Source organism: Ranitomeya imitator, chromosome 10, assembly GCF_032444005.1.
Source record: "Ranitomeya imitator isolate aRanImi1 chromosome 10, aRanImi1.pri, whole genome shotgun sequence".
NCBI classification, from domain to species: Eukaryota; Metazoa; Chordata; class Amphibia; order Anura; family Dendrobatidae; genus Ranitomeya; species Ranitomeya imitator.
The window spans coordinates 21,471,288-21,489,772 of NC_091291.1; the positions used below are offsets into that span (position 1 = coordinate 21,471,288).

Below are 18,485 nucleotides of genomic sequence, written 5' to 3' on the forward strand. Positions count from 1 at the left end.
ATGGGTTTGCCTCTTTGGCAGTATCTCCTTCATCCCCGCCTCCTCCAGTTACTGTCAACTGTGGCTTGGAGTTTAAGGTTCAGAAGGTTGATTCTCTTAACGTACAAAATTTCATCCACTGAAGGAGATATGGACCAGAGGAGAGAACCCAAGTCCCAACTCGAGATGTGAAGGCTGAGCGGTTAGTCAAGGCCTTCGAACTAAAAATTCTTGGGAAGCCTGGAGGTACTGTCACGATTCCACCATCCATCCTTTCAACCCATTTGTTATGATGCGCTAGCTTCCTGGTATTTTGACCTCAGACTATTATCTGACTATGCCTTTGTGTCTTGAATCCGATTACAGCGTACCCTCCTGGCTTTTGACCATAGACTCCTTGACTATCCTGCCTAGTGGCTTGTCCATGAGAAGTGACTCAGTGTCATACTTTAAAAAAATAAAAGGGGCAGAGTCTCATGGGAGTTGTAGTTCCGGGCAGTGCGGCAAAACAAATACTAATGTCTGCTTCTGTAAATATCTGTGTAATCCCAGCAGCAATAATTTCTGCATGCAAAGCTCTCATTAACCCCTTAGTGACAGAGCCATTTTGGTACTTAATGACCAAGCCAATTTTTACAATGCTGACCAGTGTCACTTTATGAAGTTATAGCTCTGGAATACTTCAACGTATCCCACTGTTTCTGAGACTGTTTTTTCATGACATATTGTACTTCATGTTAGTGGTAAAATTTCTTCAATATATCTTGCGTTTATTTTCTTAAAAAAAGGACATTTTCAAACTTTTAATTTTTGTGCCCTTTTATCAGAGAGTGGTGTCACAAAATAGTTAATAAATAACATTTCCCACATGTCTACTTTGCATCAGTACAATTTTGGAAACATAATTTTTTTGTCAGGACGTCTTAAAGGTTAAAATCTGAACAGCGATTTATCATTTTTCCAACAACATTTTCAAAACCAATTTTTTTAGGGACCACCTCACAATTGAAGTGAGTTTGGGGGATCAATATAACAGAAAATACCCAAAAGTGGCCCCATGCTAAAAACGGCACCCCTCAAGGTGCCCAAATCCACATTCAAGAAGTTTATTTACCCTTCAGGTGCTTTGTGAGAACTAAAGCAATGTAGAAGGAAAAAAATGAACATTTTACTTTTTTCACAAAAAAATTACTTTGGAACCACTTTTTTTTATTTTCAGAGGTATCAAGAGAAAAACGACCACAAAATTTGTTGTGAAATTTCTCCTGAGTATGTCAATACCCCGTGTGTGGGGAAAGTCACTGTTTGGGCACATGGCAGGGCTCAGAAGGGATGGGAGCACCGTTTGACTTTTTGAATGCAAAATTGGCTGGAATCAATGGTGGACGCATGTCACATTTGGAGACCCCAACACACCCCTAACCACAACCCTACCCCTAACACACCCCTAACCCTAATCCGAACCCTGACCATAATTCCAACCATAACCACAACCATAACCCTAACCAGAACCCTAACCGCAACACAACTCTAACCACAACCCTAGCCCCAACCCTAACCGTAGCCCAACCCTAACCCTAGCTCTCACCCCAGCCTTAACCCTAGCCCCAACCCTAACTGTAGCCCAACCCTAACCCTAGCTCTAACCCCAGCCTTAACCCTAGCCCCAACCCTAACTGTAGCCCAACCCTAACCCTAGCTATAACCCAATCAATAAGAAAAAAAAAGAGCATGAACCGCACATCCCAAAATCATACATTGAAAAAAGCTGCTAGGCAAAAATATATATACTGAACATGAGGTTTTCAGTTTAACATTCTGATCAGACTGTATGAAGCCCACTGCCACTTCACGGCAAACCTCACAGTGGGTCCTACCGCCCTAACGGAGTGGAGCTGTGCGGCGCCCACTGCCACAGCGGCCATGCACCAGCAGGGCGGATGGCCTGTTGCCTCACAGCACCCATGCTTCGAGACTGAGCCACCATGACTCCTGACCACGCCGCCCCACCAGCACAAAGCCACAGCAACAATGGCCGCCACACAGCACCAGCACCAAAATGAAAGGAGCATTGAAACCCACCTTCCTCCAGCTCTTCAGTGAGAGCCAAAATGGGCTAGACCCCTTACTTTGCAGTCTCCTGCTAATTAAAATCACCTGTGTCAAATGGGAGGAGTGCTGGTCCAAGAAGAAGACTAGAACATGCTTTGTACAAAAAGAAAAAAAAGAGCATGAACCGCACATCCCAAAATCATACGTTGATCTAAAGCCGCTAGGCAAAAATTTATATACTGAACATGAGGTTTTCAGTTTAACATTCTGATCAGACTGTATGAAGCCCACATCATGGCAAACCTCATAGTGGGTCCTACCGCCCTAACGGAGCGGAGCCGTGTGGCGACAACCGCTCTTTTTTTTCTTTTTTGCAAAGCATGTTCTAATCGTCTTCTTGGACCAGCACTCCTCCCATTTGGCACAGGTGATTTTAATTAGCAGGAGACTGCAAAGTAAGGGGTCTAGCCCATTTTGGCTCTCACTGAAGAGCTGGAGGAAGGTGAGTTTAAGTGCTCCTTTCATTTTGGTGTTGGTGCTGTGTGGCGGCCATTGTTGCTGTGGCTTTGTGCTGGTGGGGTGGCACGGTCTGGAGTCATGGGGACTCAGCCTTGCAGCATGGGTGCTGTGGGGCAACAGGCCGTCTGCCCTGCTGGTGCATTGCCGCTGTGGCGGTGGGCGCCACACGGCTCTGCTCCGTTAGGGCGGTAGGACCCACTACGAGGTTTGAAGTGACAGTGGGCTTCATACAGTCTGATCAGAATGTTAAACTGAAAACCTCATATTCAGTATATAAATTTTTGCCTAGCGGCTTTAGACCAACGTATGATTTTGGGATGTGCGGTTCATGCTCTTTTTTTTCTTTTTTGCAACCCAAACAATAAGCTTAACCCTAGCCCAACCCTAGCTGTAACCCTACCTATAACCACAACCATAACCCTACCATAGCCCTAACTCTAACCCTAATGGAAAAATTGAAAAAAAAATGATTTTATTATTTTTACCAAAGGGGGTGATAAAAGCAGGTTTGATTTACTATTTTTTTATTTTGATCACTGTGATAGGGACTATCACAGTGATCAAAATGAACAAGTAGGAAAAATTTCCTATTGTTGCTGGCTAACGGCTGGCAGATCTCGGCGAGTGCACTGCGCATGTGCCCGCCATTTTCTTCCCAGAAGAAGACACTGATGGCTGGGGGACAAGACCAGAGGATGCAGGAGGGTCCAGGGACACCATAGGTATCAGGGGTCTTGAGTGACCCCATTTCTCTCTCCTCTGATGTGCTAGATCATATCGGAGGAGAGAGAAATTAAATGGGAAATTTGACTTTTTTTTGCGGTCTCCATTATTCCATGAATAACGGTGATCTCCTATATGCGGATGACACTCAGATCTACCTCTCTGGCTCAGATGTCGCCTCTCTTCTGTCCAGAATCCCGAAGTGTCTGTCAGCCATATCCTCCTTCTTCAACTCTCACTTCCTAAAACTCAATGTAGACAAAACCGAACTCATCATCTTTCCCCAATCTCGCATATCCCCCCTACCTGAACTATCTATTATAGTAAACGGCATCACGCTCTCTCCCACACCTGAAATCCGCTGCCTCGGGGTAACTCTCGACTCTGCCCTGTCCTTCAAACCGCACGTTCAAACTCTTGCCACCTCCTGTCGCCTCCAACTCAAAAATATTGCCAGAATCCATCCCTTCCTCAGCCTGCAATCTACTAAAACTCTTGTGCATGCCCTCATCATCTCCTGCCATGATTACTGCAACACCCTCCTCTGTGGCCTCCCCGCTAACTCTCTTGCACCACTCCAGTCTGTCCTCAACTCTGCTGCTCGGCTAATCCACCTCTCTCCTCACTACTCCCCTGCTTCTCCACTCTGCAAATCCCTCCACTGGCTCCCAATTCCCCAATGAATCCAGTTCAAACTACTAACACTGATCTACAAAGCCATCCACAACCTGTCCCCTCCCTATATCTCTGAAATAATCTCCCAATATCTTCCCTCACATAATCTGCAATCCTCCCAAGACCTCCTACTCTCCTCCACACTCATTCGTTCCTCACACAACTGCCTCCAAGACTTCTCCCGAATATCCCCCATCCTCTGGAATTCCATGCCTCAACATGTCCGATTATCCACCACCCTTGGATCCTTCAGACGGAACCTGAAAACCCATCTCTTCAGGAAAGCCTACAGCCTGCAATAACCATTCTGCTGCCTCACCGACCGCCCGAGCTGCCGCCACGTCACCGACCACCCAAGCTGCTGCCACATCACCGACCACCCGAGCTGCTGCCACGACCACCCGAGCTGCTGCCACGACCACCCGAGCTGCTGCCATGACCACCCGAGCTGCCGCATCACCACCACCAGTGCTGCAGCACACCAACCTCCTGTCCCCTCCCCACTATCCTGAAGAATGTAAGTCCGCAAGGACAGGGTCCTCTCCCCTCTGTACCAGTCTGTCACTGTAAATTTATTTACTGTTAACGATATCTATAACCCGGTATGTAACCCCTTTTCACATGTACAGCACCATGGAATTAATGGTGCTATATAAATAAATAATAATAATAATCTCAACTCTGGGGTCGTAAAAACCATCCTGAATCATGTTCTCTGGGGTATCAGCTACCCCAGGTAGCTGAGACCCCGGAGAATTTCTAACTTTAGGGGGCGCAATTACCTTGTTTCTCAGTGCCATTAAAAAGTGCCGCTGGGGAATATATTCCCTTAACTGTCGCCTTTAAAAGGCTTATCGGCGGTCGTTAACGGGTTAAATTCTCTCCCTGGTGAGTTGCTGTAGGCTTAGAAGCTCAAAATGATGACTTACCACCTTAAATACAAACTTGTGGTAAAGCATTCTGACTAACACCACAACCAGTTGCATGCATATCACTACAATGACATATTAATATAGAGGGTAAATACGGCCACATATATTTATAATTGGGGTGTACTACTCTGGAAATCTCAGTAATATGCCCTTTTTAGTCATAGTTTAAAATTATGGGAGACTGAGTGTCGCATTTGGGCCAAGTTTGTATTACAGGAATTCCCTGATCAAACCCTAGCTCTTGACTTGCAGGCTCAGGTCCTATGATAATCACGCCTTCACTTGGTAATTCTGTGTCACCTGAACTCTCCCCAACTGGGAGCATGGGCAATGGGGCTGATGTTAACCGATGTTCGATCCTACAGACAGTACCAATTGATGAAGATAGGTTTTGGTGGTCCTCCTCCCATTCTTGGACTTCACAACTTATTCTCGAAGTCTACTCCAATGGTGAGTCTACTTGGGGACACACCGTATGTAGTAGTTACAATAGTCCTAAATTTATGGACTCATACTTGGCCGGTAGAATAGATCATCTGTAACGTTAATGGTCCTCTTAACACCCAACTGCCTATGGTAATCATGAAGCACCCTGGTGACCATCTTCCAAAACAGAGCAGAGGCACCAACTGTCTGTGAATGTCCCCATTTTGACGCTTGACCTCTCAACTTTGTAATCAATTTCTCACAAATAGGGACTCTACAGGTGAGTAAGCAAACTAGCCTCTGCTGTCTTCAAGGTGTTCCCCTTAAGCCTCTAGCCCATTTAAAAAAACATTGAACTACTCCAGCAGAAAGATCTTCCTGTTGAGACTTCTGAACCTGGCTTTGCATCAATGGTGGGAGAGAGAAAGTATTCCCCTTAGCCAATGGGTAGGACAAATGTGCAGAGGCATCCTCTGAAACTACCAAAAATTAAGCATTGTCTACTGATGGAACGATATTATCTTGGTTTCAGTGAAACACAACGTTAATTTTAGAGCTAGGGACCTCCGATTTGGAAAGGAGCCCAATACAGAACTATTCATATCCATACGACATCTCGTGGCGAAAGATGGAGACTATTTTAAACCAAGTTGTGTAGAGCACTCATAAGACATGTGATTAGGTTTCCCACAAGCAAAGCTGACCATCACTCATCTACCTCAATGACTGTTGCTGTCTTTCATTGGCTGACTGAACTGTTAGTTTTAGCCGCTCCATTTCCCTAGCGTGGGTGTTTAGAATTTGGGCAAGTTGTTCCCTTTACTTCTCAATGATCTTCAAGAACTGTTCCTCCTAATGACTGAGCTTGGGATTTAAGGCAACAGCAGCTAGTTGCTTGATTATCTGCTCTCTGGGTGCTAGAATAGCTTCCATCTGTCACACCTACTTACACAACTGATGGAAGGAACAGTAGATCTGCCCCTCTGTCACTGTTAAATGGCTTTGAAAGTCAGAGCTCCATGAAGCTATTGTTCCAGATGACACTGGTCAACTTGTCCAGGGCTATGTCTGCCCTCAGATACTATTCTGTGCTTTAGCTTATCCTGTTGATCAAGTTATCAGACAGCATTTCACTAGAGTCCTGGTAGGTGTAGGAGAGATTATATAGGAGGTCGGTGGCATCCTCTCTGGATCCAAAACTATTTTTTAAGTCAACCATGTAGTCTTGGTAGGACGCCTTTGGATGGCTTCACCAACTAGCAAGACCTTTAAGACTCCAAAATTCTCTGTTTATTCAAAACATTGGTGCACTGCCATTCTAAAACCTGCAGGGCATCATCCCTTCCATTGTCATACCCTTCTTCACCAGGAGGGATGGGAGTGACATCCAAAATTGTTCTCAGAAAATGGTAGGCCATTTTCAGGTTCATACTTGTAACCTAAATTCGATAAACAATCTATATTCTTCAAAGTTATCTCATTGTTCTTTCAATGTCTTTTGAGTGCAACTAATTTTTATTCCTGCAGACTGAAGACACATATACAGATCTAAAGATATCGGAGATTACAGAAACATACAATCAATTAAAGGTAACCATGAATGTGTTCTTGGTAACTATTATTTTTCTGGTGATTATACTTCATTTTATTTGCATCTTTTTTTATTATTTTTTTTGCATATTTATATGAATTTCTGTTTCATTTTACAGTTTCATGCACACACCGATAATGAAGGATCAGATGCTGGTGTTGCTCATGTTTATGAAAATGTCATCTAGCAACATTTTTAAGAAAATGATAATAAAATCATCTAATTGATACATTGGATTTATTGATTTACTTTTGTATGGAAAAAAAATATTTGCATTGACTGGATGGGATGACCTCTGTTGAATGTCTTATTTTCTTAAATTATTTTCTTAAGGGCTGTTATAAAACATGAAATGTGTAAAATTGCTCTACTTTCTTGAAAAGGAAGGATGACTCAAAATGCAAAAGAGTCCCTCTAACTTAGGAGAATTAGTCAAATGAAAGCTATAGGCAATGAAGCGGAAAGGTGGTTCCCAAAGCCAAACTCAAAACTCAAGTAGTAGTGTAGTTACTGGACCTATCTTCATGCTCAATGTGAACTGAGGCACAGACGTTAATATATTAGAACAAGTTACGTCAATGGGAATGTCTGGTTTAGAAGAACCCCATAATGCCAATTATTGACTGGCAAGGTTTGTAGTGGTCAGACCTCCACTTATTGGACATTGGTGTCCTTCTCTAATCACTAGAAGTGAGCGAATCAATTTGATGTAGCTATGAATGTCCCGCAAAAGTTTGATTCTTGCAGAATCAAATTTTTTTTGGGGGGGGACTCTGTTTGCTCGAAGCTAGCAAAAGAGTGGCTAATCGTGTCCATATTGCTAGATTTCTTTGGGCTGGAAAAGGTTAAAATAAAATGTAAAACAAAATATTGTAGTCACTTTTCTTGACCTGGTCTTCTCTGCCTCTATGCAATTCTGTTTTTCCAGCCTTCGAATTCAAGAGAATCAGCTTGAATCAAATTTTGGAAGATTCGTTCATCTCTCCGATTAGCAATAAAAACTGTCTACAAATTGGTTGATGGAAACCTCAACGGAAGTCTTATTATTTTACTTACCGCACCACGGAGGAGCTAAAATAACAACAAGCTAACAGGATTCAATGTACTGGTGTTAAATTTATCCAAATTTTCCATATTTCACAAACTTTGTTTAGAGCAGTCATGTGGCAGTATGAACAAATAAATAGCAGAGCAACGAATCAGATTGTGACTCAACTCCGAGTGGAGCAGATACATAAAGGCAACGTCCTGTACACATCAAAAATAATGCAAAGTGTAATTTCTCTTACATTAGGACTCTGCGCTGCTCTTATGCGTTGTCTAATTTCTTTCATACGGGTCATTATTTTTTAGTCTCCTCTTCATATTTCTCCATTTTGTCTCAAGCTTTTGACTGTATCGCTATGCTCGTAGCACCTGCATGGTGTCCCCTTTTCCCTCCATGCAAGAACGATGGCTTACTCAGTGCCCTGGCACGTGGCACAGTCCCCTGCTTGTTCCCGCCTCCTCCCTCCTCTGTGCACGCTACACTGTGACCTTGTGACGGGTCTAGAACACGCAAGAGAAGGCTCCCCCGATCTTAACCCCTTACTGACATCAGGCAGGAACAATAATTATCAACGCCGCAGTCGCTACAATAACTCCCAACTACCCAGTACAAAGGTATGCTGCCACCAGCTTCGATTAAATGGGTCCGAAGCTAACCCAAAACAGTAGCGTAAGTCCCTTCAGAAGACTTAGGGTACATCTTAGAGCAGGAAGAACGAAAACTAGTAATTTATATATTTTACTCCGAAAGAAGGCAGTGTTTATAAAAAGGCATATAAAGATGTTACAATATGAGACAATTGAAATATTTACAAGGTAATTATAAAATAAAAGGGAATAAAGAAGAATGGTAAAACTCACATGTTCTCAGTTCATATCAGGTAACCCCGTGCTGCAGGCAGACCCCCAAATGTCCCAATGCATAGTATGGCTCAAGTCCTCAGGCAAAAAAAACTCAGACTGCAGGCTGGGTTAAGTGTAGGGCTTATATACTTCAGCCTTGTGACCTCACAAAAGGGGTTGGTTTCCTCGGACCCTCCCATCTCCTCCAAACATACCAAATTTAACACAAAGTTTTATAATGCTCGTATCTCCGCTCCAAAACATGCCAGAATCCCAGCACACCCCTCATTCAGCTTATTTTAAAATTGGCTTTCTAAGGAAACCAAATTTGGGCTGGTTGGGACATGTAGTTCCAGAGAAATCTGTACTTTTTTACCTGGTGGAATTAGAGGCTAGTGCTTACAGTGGCGGATAAATCCGTCGATGGAGATTCACAATATATCCTTGTTATTTTTCTAGCCCCAATCGGTGGCCCAATAGCTTACTATAACAGAACAAAAGAGCCGCATGTCTTATCCGACCAGTTTCAACTGGAGGGTGCTTTGGACTGCCACCAGACTTCCTGGCTTGGGGGGAGGGTAGAGCATTGAGAAGAAAGCTCCACTGGGCTAACAGGCAAGCTACAAAATCATAACATTTCATACAATATTGTGACAGGGACATTATCAATTACTCTAAATCTCAGTTGATTCACTGAATGTCTGTTCTCCAGAAAATGTTTAGGAACAAATAATTTAGTGAGATCTGTCCTAATTTTACTTTTGTGTTTGGAAATATGAGCTCGTATTGCCAAAGTGGTCTCCTCCACTAATAACAGGCCACATGGACAAGAGACCACATACACCACAAAACTTCATCAACATTTATATCTATCTCTTAGATAATACCGATTTCCTGTAGGGGACTGCAGAAGGAGTCTCCATTAACCACGTTGCCACAAAAAGTACAATCCAAGCAAGGAAAATTTCCGATCCTGGGAGTGCTCAATGTAATTTGTAATGACAATTTAATGGGGCCAAAATTTGCTTAAACCAATTTGCCTTTAAAATTTCTGCCTCGTCTGTAAGAGAGAAGAGGCCAATATTTGAAGCCAGCAATCAAGGAGATATCCCTACGTAATAGGGGCCAATGACTGTTTATGATGTCTGATATCCATGGACTAGCAGGAGAAAAAAGTGATAACAAATGGATTTCTTTTGAAAGATTAATTAGGGCATGTGCCCCCCAAGAGGTCCTCATGATGAAGCCTCAGTGCCTTCTGTTTAACTCAACAAACTTCATTGCTTAGGTATTCCCGAGATATAAATTTAAAGCACATCTTGTAATAAACTTAGTGCTAAGTGCAGTGGAGATCAGTAACATGGGTCAGAAAAGAGGCCGAGAGACAATAGGTTAAGAGTTCAAGAATATTTATAATGATATGCAGGTGCACAGCTATGCCACAGCAGGTTAGTAGCAGACAGAGCTGGATAGGCATTAAGCACGTGTACAGACCATGGAAGTCCAAGTATGTCAAGTCCAGAGACCTGGAGACCAGACCAGGCCTCCTAGCAGGGAGCAGTTCAGCGGCAGAGGCGAGTGCAGAGCAGATCCAGGGAAACAAGTCTTTGCAATGATGAGATGTAGAACCGGAGACAGACGGAGTATCCCAAAGTAACAAAGAAACCAGCAAAATAGCAGTTCTTCCAGCTTGATCACAAGTCAGGAACAAGATACTCAAGCAATGAGTATATATACAGAGCTCCCTTAAATACACCACAGACAGGAACAAGGAAAATCTGACAGGGGACAAGATGGCCCCCGTGAGGCCAATGACTCCATCTTAGGTAAAGGCAAAAGTAACTGAACTGAGGGCAAACAGCAAACAGAAACAGATATACAGTCCAAGTCCTTACGCATCTTTCAAATCTCTTATTAACTCTCTCCTCACTCAAAACTATCCACCTAACCCTAATCAATTGGCTCCACGGTAATGAGCTGACCATTATTTCTGGATGATTACTATAAAAACGCAAAAGACATTTTCTATCTAAACATTTAATGAACAAATCTGTCCTTAGTTTACCATTCTCTTTATAAACAAGGCTATCAAGGAACTGTTGCTCAGCTGTGGAATTAGTGAGTGTAAATTGCAAATCAGGAAACACATGGTTAATCTCATACGGCAAAGCAAAAAGGTCATCAAGATTACCATGCCATATAAAAAAATATTGTCAATATATCTCCACCATCTTATTCAAATGGAGACGTTTATTCTCAGCGAGGTAAGGCAAGCGTAGGACCTGGTATAAGAGAGATGCCCTAATATGGCTACCAGGTACACATAAAATTGGCCATTTTTATGCGCTCATTTTTCATATTTCTAGTGCAGTAATGCAGTTTAATTTTCGGGTTTCATATTTGCATGTTTCAGCGCTGCAGTGTGCTGCCTTATTTATTTAACTATATACGAGTTGGTGACTCTGGGTTCAGCACCTGTTCACACTGAGTCTATGTTTGGATGTGCCGGTCAGGTTTTGAAATATATCTCCACCAAGCACGAGCATGGCACCATTGTACACATACTTACTCTCAAATACCGTAGTGTAGATGTTGGCAAAAGTGGATGCTACATTGGACCCCATTTAACCAAGAAGAAATCATCTCCAAAGAGGAAATAATTCATCCTCAGCATGAGCTCGAGCAGTGCCTGAATAAGAAATGCACATTCGGATGCCATGTTCAAACCTGTTGACCCATCCAACAGTCTGGAGTCCCTTTTCATGCTCAATTGATGCACAGAAAGAGACCACATCAAATGACGCTAGAATTGTGGAATCGGTTAGTTTTATATTTTTTATTTTATTTAGAAAGTCACTGGTGTCTCTAATATATGAACAAGCATTTGTAGCAAAGTCATGCAAAATTTTATAAGAGAAGATATCCGTTATGCTAAATAAATATCCCCTCTCAGAGACTATGGGGCATCCTGTGTGGTTCTCAAAGTTTTTACGTACAAGTGCTTCTCACTAAATTAGAATATCATCAAAAAGATAATTTATTTCAGTTCAATACAAAAAGTGAAACCCATATATTATATAGAGTCATCACAAACAAAGTGATCTATTTCAACCTACAAAGGCTTCCTAAGCATTTAAAAAGTTTGCTTAGTCTGTTTCAGCAGGCTCAACAATCATGGGGAAGACTTCTGATTTGACAGATGTCCAGAAGGCAGTCACTGACGCACTCCACAAGGAGGGTAAGCCCGAAAAGGTCATTGCTAAAGAAGCCGGCTGCTCACAGAGTGCTGTATCCGATCATATTAATGGAAGGTGGAGTGGAAGGAAAAAGTGTGGTAGAAAAAGGTGCACAAGCAACTGGAATAACCGCAGCCTTGAAAGGATTGTTAAGAAAAGGCCATTCAAAAATTTGGGTAGATTCACAAAGAGTGGACTGCTGCTGGAGTCATTGCTTCAAGAGCCACCACACACAGACGTATCCAGGACATGGGCTACAAGTGTCACATTCCTTGTGTCAGCCGCTCATGACCAATAGAAGAGTCTTACCTGGGCCAAGGAGAACAAGAACTGGACTGTTGTCAGTGATCCAAGGTGTTGTTTTCAGATGATAGTATATTTTGAATTTCATTTGGAAATCAAGGTCCCAGAGTCTGGAGGAAGAGTGGAGAGGCCACAATCCAAGCTGCTGGAGGTCTAGTGTGAAGTGTCCACAATCAGTGATGGTTTGGGGAGCCATGTCATCTGCTGGTGTAAGTCCACTGTGTATTCTCAAGACCAAAGTCAGTGCAGCCGTCTACCAGGAAATTTTAGAGCACTTCATGCTTCCCTCTGCCATCAAGCTTTTTGGAGAGGGACATGTCATTCTCCAGCAGAACTTGGCCCCTGTCCACACTGCTAAAAGTACCAATACCTGGTGTAAAAACAACAGTATCACTGGGCTTGATTGGCAGCAAACACCTGACCTTAACCCCATAGATTCTGGGGTATTGTCAAGAGCAAGATGAGAGACACTAGACCCAACAATGCAGAGGAGCTGAAGGCTGCTATTAAATAAACCTGGGCTTCCATAACCCCTCATCAGCGCCACAGCCTGATCACCTCCATGCCACGCTGCACTGATGCAGCAATTGATGCAAAAGGAGCCGCAACCAAGTATTGAGTGCATTTCCTGAACATATATTTCAGTAGGACAACATTTCTTATTTTGAATTAATTTTTCCAGCTGGTGTTATAAAGTATTCTAATTTACTGAGATAATGACTTTTGGGTTTCATTGGCTATAGGCCATAATCATCAACATTAACAGAAATAAATACTTGAAATAGATCACCCTGTTTGTAATGACTCTATATAATATTTGAGTTTCACCTTTTGTATTGAAGACCTAAAATAAATTAACTTTTTGATGATATTCTAATTTAGTGAGAACCACTTGTGTCTTTGGAAAGATATATAGTACTGGTACCACAGGAGAATCCATATTTACATCCACAAAATTCAGATAGCTTTTGGTCAATGAGTCCATTGTACAAGGAGACCAATTGAGACGACTGAAAATGGGCAGTAGGGTCCCAAGATAATTTCCCGTAGACTGCTTCATCATCCAATTGACGTAAGATCTCCGCTCTATATTTACATGTATCCCTAATGATCACTGCCCCACCCTTATCTGCCGACTTGATCGTTATTTTCTCATTCTTGTTGAGGTCATCAAGGACCCTCCTTTCCAAGGGAAAAAAAACTCCAAGTAAATGTGGCGCTAAGCACCTACGGATTTTTTTAATGCATCCACTTCAAGTGAAAAATGTTAAAAAATTCATTTATTTTCTCAAAATAAAAAAATAAAATATATTTGTAAAATATTTTTAAAAAACAGTACAACGCGTTTCGGCTGCTATTTTTACAGTGCAGCCTTCATCAGGTAGCAAAAAAACAAAAAAACAAAAAGAACAAACAATACAATAAGCACTATAAAATGATGTTACAACCTCCAACCTTTTTCTCTTTTTTTCCCCTTTTTCCCTAAACCAGGGTATTTCTAAAAACCCTCCTTTCCAAAACAGACATATTGTGTTTCGATTTCAACTAAGATCTATTTCTTAATAAGTCAGTATCAATATTGATCAAATGATTATGACATGGTGGCTACAAGCCGCTCCTAGCCGTTGAACCACGTTGTGGTTTTACCCTAACTAGTGTCTGTGTTCTCCTTCTGCGCTCCTGAGACCGGCTATTCTGTTGCTCTTGCAAACCTGTTTTAGATGATCGGTGAGTGCTGCTTATTTTTTTCTCTTCGTTTTATGGATTGCATTGCAATGTTTTTTCGGCAAAGCACCCAAGATCCAGAGGCAAGCTTCAGCCGCAATCCGGTGTGTCTGGTTCCCTAATCCAGACAATTGGCAGTGCTGTCTACTGTTTTTCTTCTGACAGACGCTAGATATATGTAAACAATGCTTTAAATATTGTACATGGGGAATTTTTTAATCTGTTATAATTTGTTATACGTTATTGATCTTAGTTATTGATATTAATCCTTGACGCTGATCTCTCCTTCAAACCACATATCCAAGCCCTTTCCACTTCCTGCCGACTTCAACTCAAAAATATTTCACAAATCCGTTCATTCCTCAACCAGGAATCAGCAAAAACCCTAGTTCATGCCCTCATCATCTCCCGCCTTGACTACTGTAACCTCCTGCTCTGTGGCCTCCTCTCTAACACTCTCGCACCCCTCCAATCTATTCTAAACTCTGCTGCCCAACAAATCCACCTGTCCCCCCGCTATTCCCCGGCCTCTCCCCTCTGTCAATCCCTTCACTGGCTCCCCATTGCCCAGAGATTCCAGTACAAAACCCTAACCATGATGTACAAAGCCATCCACAACCGGTCTCCTCCATACATCTGTGACCTCGTCTCCCGGTACTTTCCTGCACGCAACCTCCGATCCTCACGAGATCTCCTTCTCTACTCCCCTCTTATCTCCTCTTCCTACAATCGCATACAAGATTTCTCTCGCGTATCCCCCCTACTCTGGAACTCTCTACCACAACATATCAGACTCTCGCCTACCATCGAAACCTTCAAAAATAACCTGAAGACCCACCTCTTCCGACAAGCCTACAACCTGCAGTAACCACCGATCGACCAAACCGCTGCACGACCAGCTCTACCCTCACCTACTGTATTCTCACCCATCCCTTGTAGATTGTGAGCCCTCACAGGCAGGGTCCTCTCTCCTCCTGTACCAGTTATGACTTGTATTGTTTAAGATTATTGTACCTGTTTTTATTATGTATACCCCTCCTCACATGTAAAGCGCCATGGAATAAATGGCGCTATAACAATAAATAATAATAATAATCTTACCTAATGTCTATGATTGTATTGTTGATGGATAAGATTAATAAAACTTATTTTATATGAATGGGAGCTTGACCTTTATAGGATTGTGCTGTTAAAATTTGGTTTATTTTGTGCTTTATTATGAATTGTGATGATTTTTCATTTGTTTTGTCTGTATTTATAACAATTGTTCCTGTCTGTTTGTAATGATGCTGATGTCAATGTCTGTTAATACTGTAAACATTGTAATTAAATTGTCTTGATTCTGCGCCGCTGCACTGACTCTATGTTTGTTCTATGTTTATTTCCCTCTCTCTTACTTTTACTCTGCTTTCTTAGCTAATGATATTATTTCAGTTTATTGGTGCCTGGTCAGTTGTTAATTGATAAGTAGTACAGAATGCAATGCTGACAACTAATTCTAATGTTAGATTAGTGGTCATTTGATCCTTGGTTCCCCTCCCACTACTAAGGAGGGGACACAGTGATTGGAGTTTTGATGGAAAATTCATGAGTCCCACTTCCTCCAAGTGTATGAGAAATCCAGAAAAAGCCAAATAAGCTTTCTCGTACAAATTCCTTTAAATAGTGCTGGCATGGACAGTAGAGCGATGCTGTCTCTATAGACTGTGAACAAATAGCTACAGTATAAGGCTTTACTGTATATGATTTGCGTAATTCCTTGTGGTCACAAGCATTCGGAGAATAACCAAGGACAGAGGAAGTTTCGTAAATTCATGCAATTTACTTCTCATTTTTCGGTACATGAACCATCAGGTCCCTGAATAGATTCAGTAAAGCTGAGGCATGAGCTGGATGTGAACAAGTTCCAAAAAAAAGACAACAATGAAGGTTTGGCATTAAAAGTTGGACATTTTAGGATGATGTACCACATGGGATAAGTCAAGGTAAGAAGAAATTTCCCAAGAACATAGGATATCGAAGTACTGTTGATTAGACAGGATCTAATGAGTTGCTAAGAATTAACGAGTTCAAAGTATAGACATTTAAGACATATATTTGGACATATCGCTAATGGGGGTTTGGTGGGGCATGTGCCGGGTTCTTGGTGTTGGAGAAAAATCTACAAAGTTCAAGGAAAGGATCTAAGATAATAAGAAAAAGGGCTAAGGTAGCAAAGTTGGAGTTTGCCTGGATTTAAAGGATATCATAAGTACATTGAGAATGTTGAAAAGTTTTTAAGAATGTTTGACCCAACTGGTGCCGAGATTGGGCGTCTCTCATCCCTCATTCCTGGAAGAGAGGTGGTTGTACATATCGTATTTAGTCACTCTCTATTTAATGAAGGGGAGACTTGAAGACAGCAAAGTGAAAATGTAGCTACTGAGATATGATAAGTCAATGATTGTATTAGTTTTCCCTGTATTGTCTCTCAAGGAGCTGTTTGATTCCATTAATTCAGAACATTACAACTTCTTATTCAGCAAATGCTCATACTTGCATTCACAATCTTCACAAGAAAACTCCACAATGACCTCCTGATAGATGCAGTACTGTTTAAGTAATTTAGTTTGGATTCTTAGCTTGCCAAAAAAAATTGTTTTACATGCTTGACATCTCATTTATTTAGTTTTTCGGGCACTATATGATGTCCATCTGACAAGAGCGGTGGTTTCAAGTAGAAAGGGATTGTATTTGAGGGAAACTTGTTTGACGTAATACCGTGCTCCAAAAAATGTGCTAAAATAGTGCACCAAATTTGTGCGAAAAATTAAGACAACCATTAGGCAGTTTAAACAGACACTAGATAGTCTGAAGATCTGACAACTTAATCATCCTGTATAAGCAATTTGGGATAAATTTGGTGAATATTGTTAAAAAAATGTGATCTATATCGTCTTACCTGAATGTTAGTTGTGCCGTCGGTACGCCAGGTGCCCTCCCAACCCTTTCTCTTCCAATGATGTCCCTTGCCATCTTGTCTCTTGCTGTTTCGATGTTGGGGACATCAATGGCTTCCAACCTCCCTGGTGTTCGTTCTCCGGAGAATACCCTCCTGTTTCAGTGTTTCCCTTGCAATTTCTTTCTCTCCTTAGGATGTTTTTCCATACATCTTCTTTGCCTATGCCAGCTATTTCAATGCTGCCCTTACTCCTATGCCGCAGACCGTCTGGACACTCAGCCAGTGTGCCACCACATCAGTGAACATGCTCACTAACATAGCTATGCCACCTTCTGGTCTTCCATTCTTAGTTTCCCCCAGAATTTACCCGACAGTTACTATCTTCAAACATTTGTCATGTAAGAGATAACCATAATCGGTGATCACGGCAGGATAGATTTCATGTTCTGCCACATGTTCAGCCAAGAAGATGTGCAAAGTTTATTAAGACTTTGTGGACATTAAATTTTGCACCAAGAATTTGTTGCTTCCTTGAGGCTTTCATCTATAGATTTGGACAGAATCCCCGGTGGAGCCATTTACCATATTAAGGTAGACGGAGTTCCTTTTGTGCTTGCCTGGCTTCTGTTTTGATTCTGTCCGTCTCTGTCAGGCAGGTACAAAATCATGGTAGATCACTTCAGATGGAATCTCCGATAGAGCCAGTTAGATCTGGCCTGAAACTTGCATCTTTTAAGAAATTTGCTGCATCTTATTTCCACGAGCTTTGAGTACAAGACCGAAATATGAAATGTCAATCTTGATAAATTCTTGTGGTTTTTTTTTTCGTTTTTCTTACATGGGCTATTTATTTTGCCACAGGCCCTATAGAATGAAGATAGAGGGCACAGAATATGTTGTTTACAAGAAATTGGATTTTCGTGGACAGTTTGCTGTTAATTTTGATTATATCTCAGCTATGCAACAGTAAGTATGAGCTTTAATATCATCAGATTTAAGTGTGATGAGACGTCTCTTTAAGGAACCTGGTATTGAACTCCCACCTAATTTATCCAGCGTCAGCTAAAAGCCATTTTTAGTGCACTGGTTGGCCTGTCCATTACTATGAATCATTCTACTGCTCGAGTGCTACTGAGCATGTGCGACCACCAGGACACATGATGTGGGCGTTGTGAGTAGGAATCAACAAAACTCCTTATCATGCAAAAAAAATATTTGAGAGTAATATTTAGACACAGAAAATAAAAAATATATAATTGTGGCCTCATTATATTGTATTATTTGACAACATTTGGGCCTAGTGTGTGTCTCACCGGAAAATTATTTCAACAGTCAAAAAATGATGCGTAAAGTTCCCTTGTGAATGTCACTGCTATAGACCCATAATGTAATTTTTATTTTCTGGGAACCAGTACCGTGATCGCACAGTTATATTTCATTAATCACTTAGTTGACTTCTAGATTTTATAAAGATGATAATAAACTACATCTGG

General features: G+C 41.7%; 1 protein-coding gene across 1 annotated transcript in view; it reads left to right on the top strand.

Moving 5' to 3' along the window:
• The window catches only part of LOC138652169 (uncharacterized), a 104,260-nt gene that overhangs the window by 41,759 nt on the left and 44,016 nt on the right, over positions 1 to 18,485 (top strand). The window contains exons 10-12 of the mRNA XM_069742937.1: positions 6,834 to 6,896; positions 7,016 to 7,083; positions 17,221 to 17,390. Of these exons, the coding sequence (XP_069599038.1) occupies positions 6,834 to 6,896; positions 7,016 to 7,083; positions 17,221 to 17,390 (301 nt within the window). The remainder of the gene's footprint in view (positions 1 to 6,833; positions 6,897 to 7,015; positions 7,084 to 17,220; positions 17,391 to 18,485) is intronic.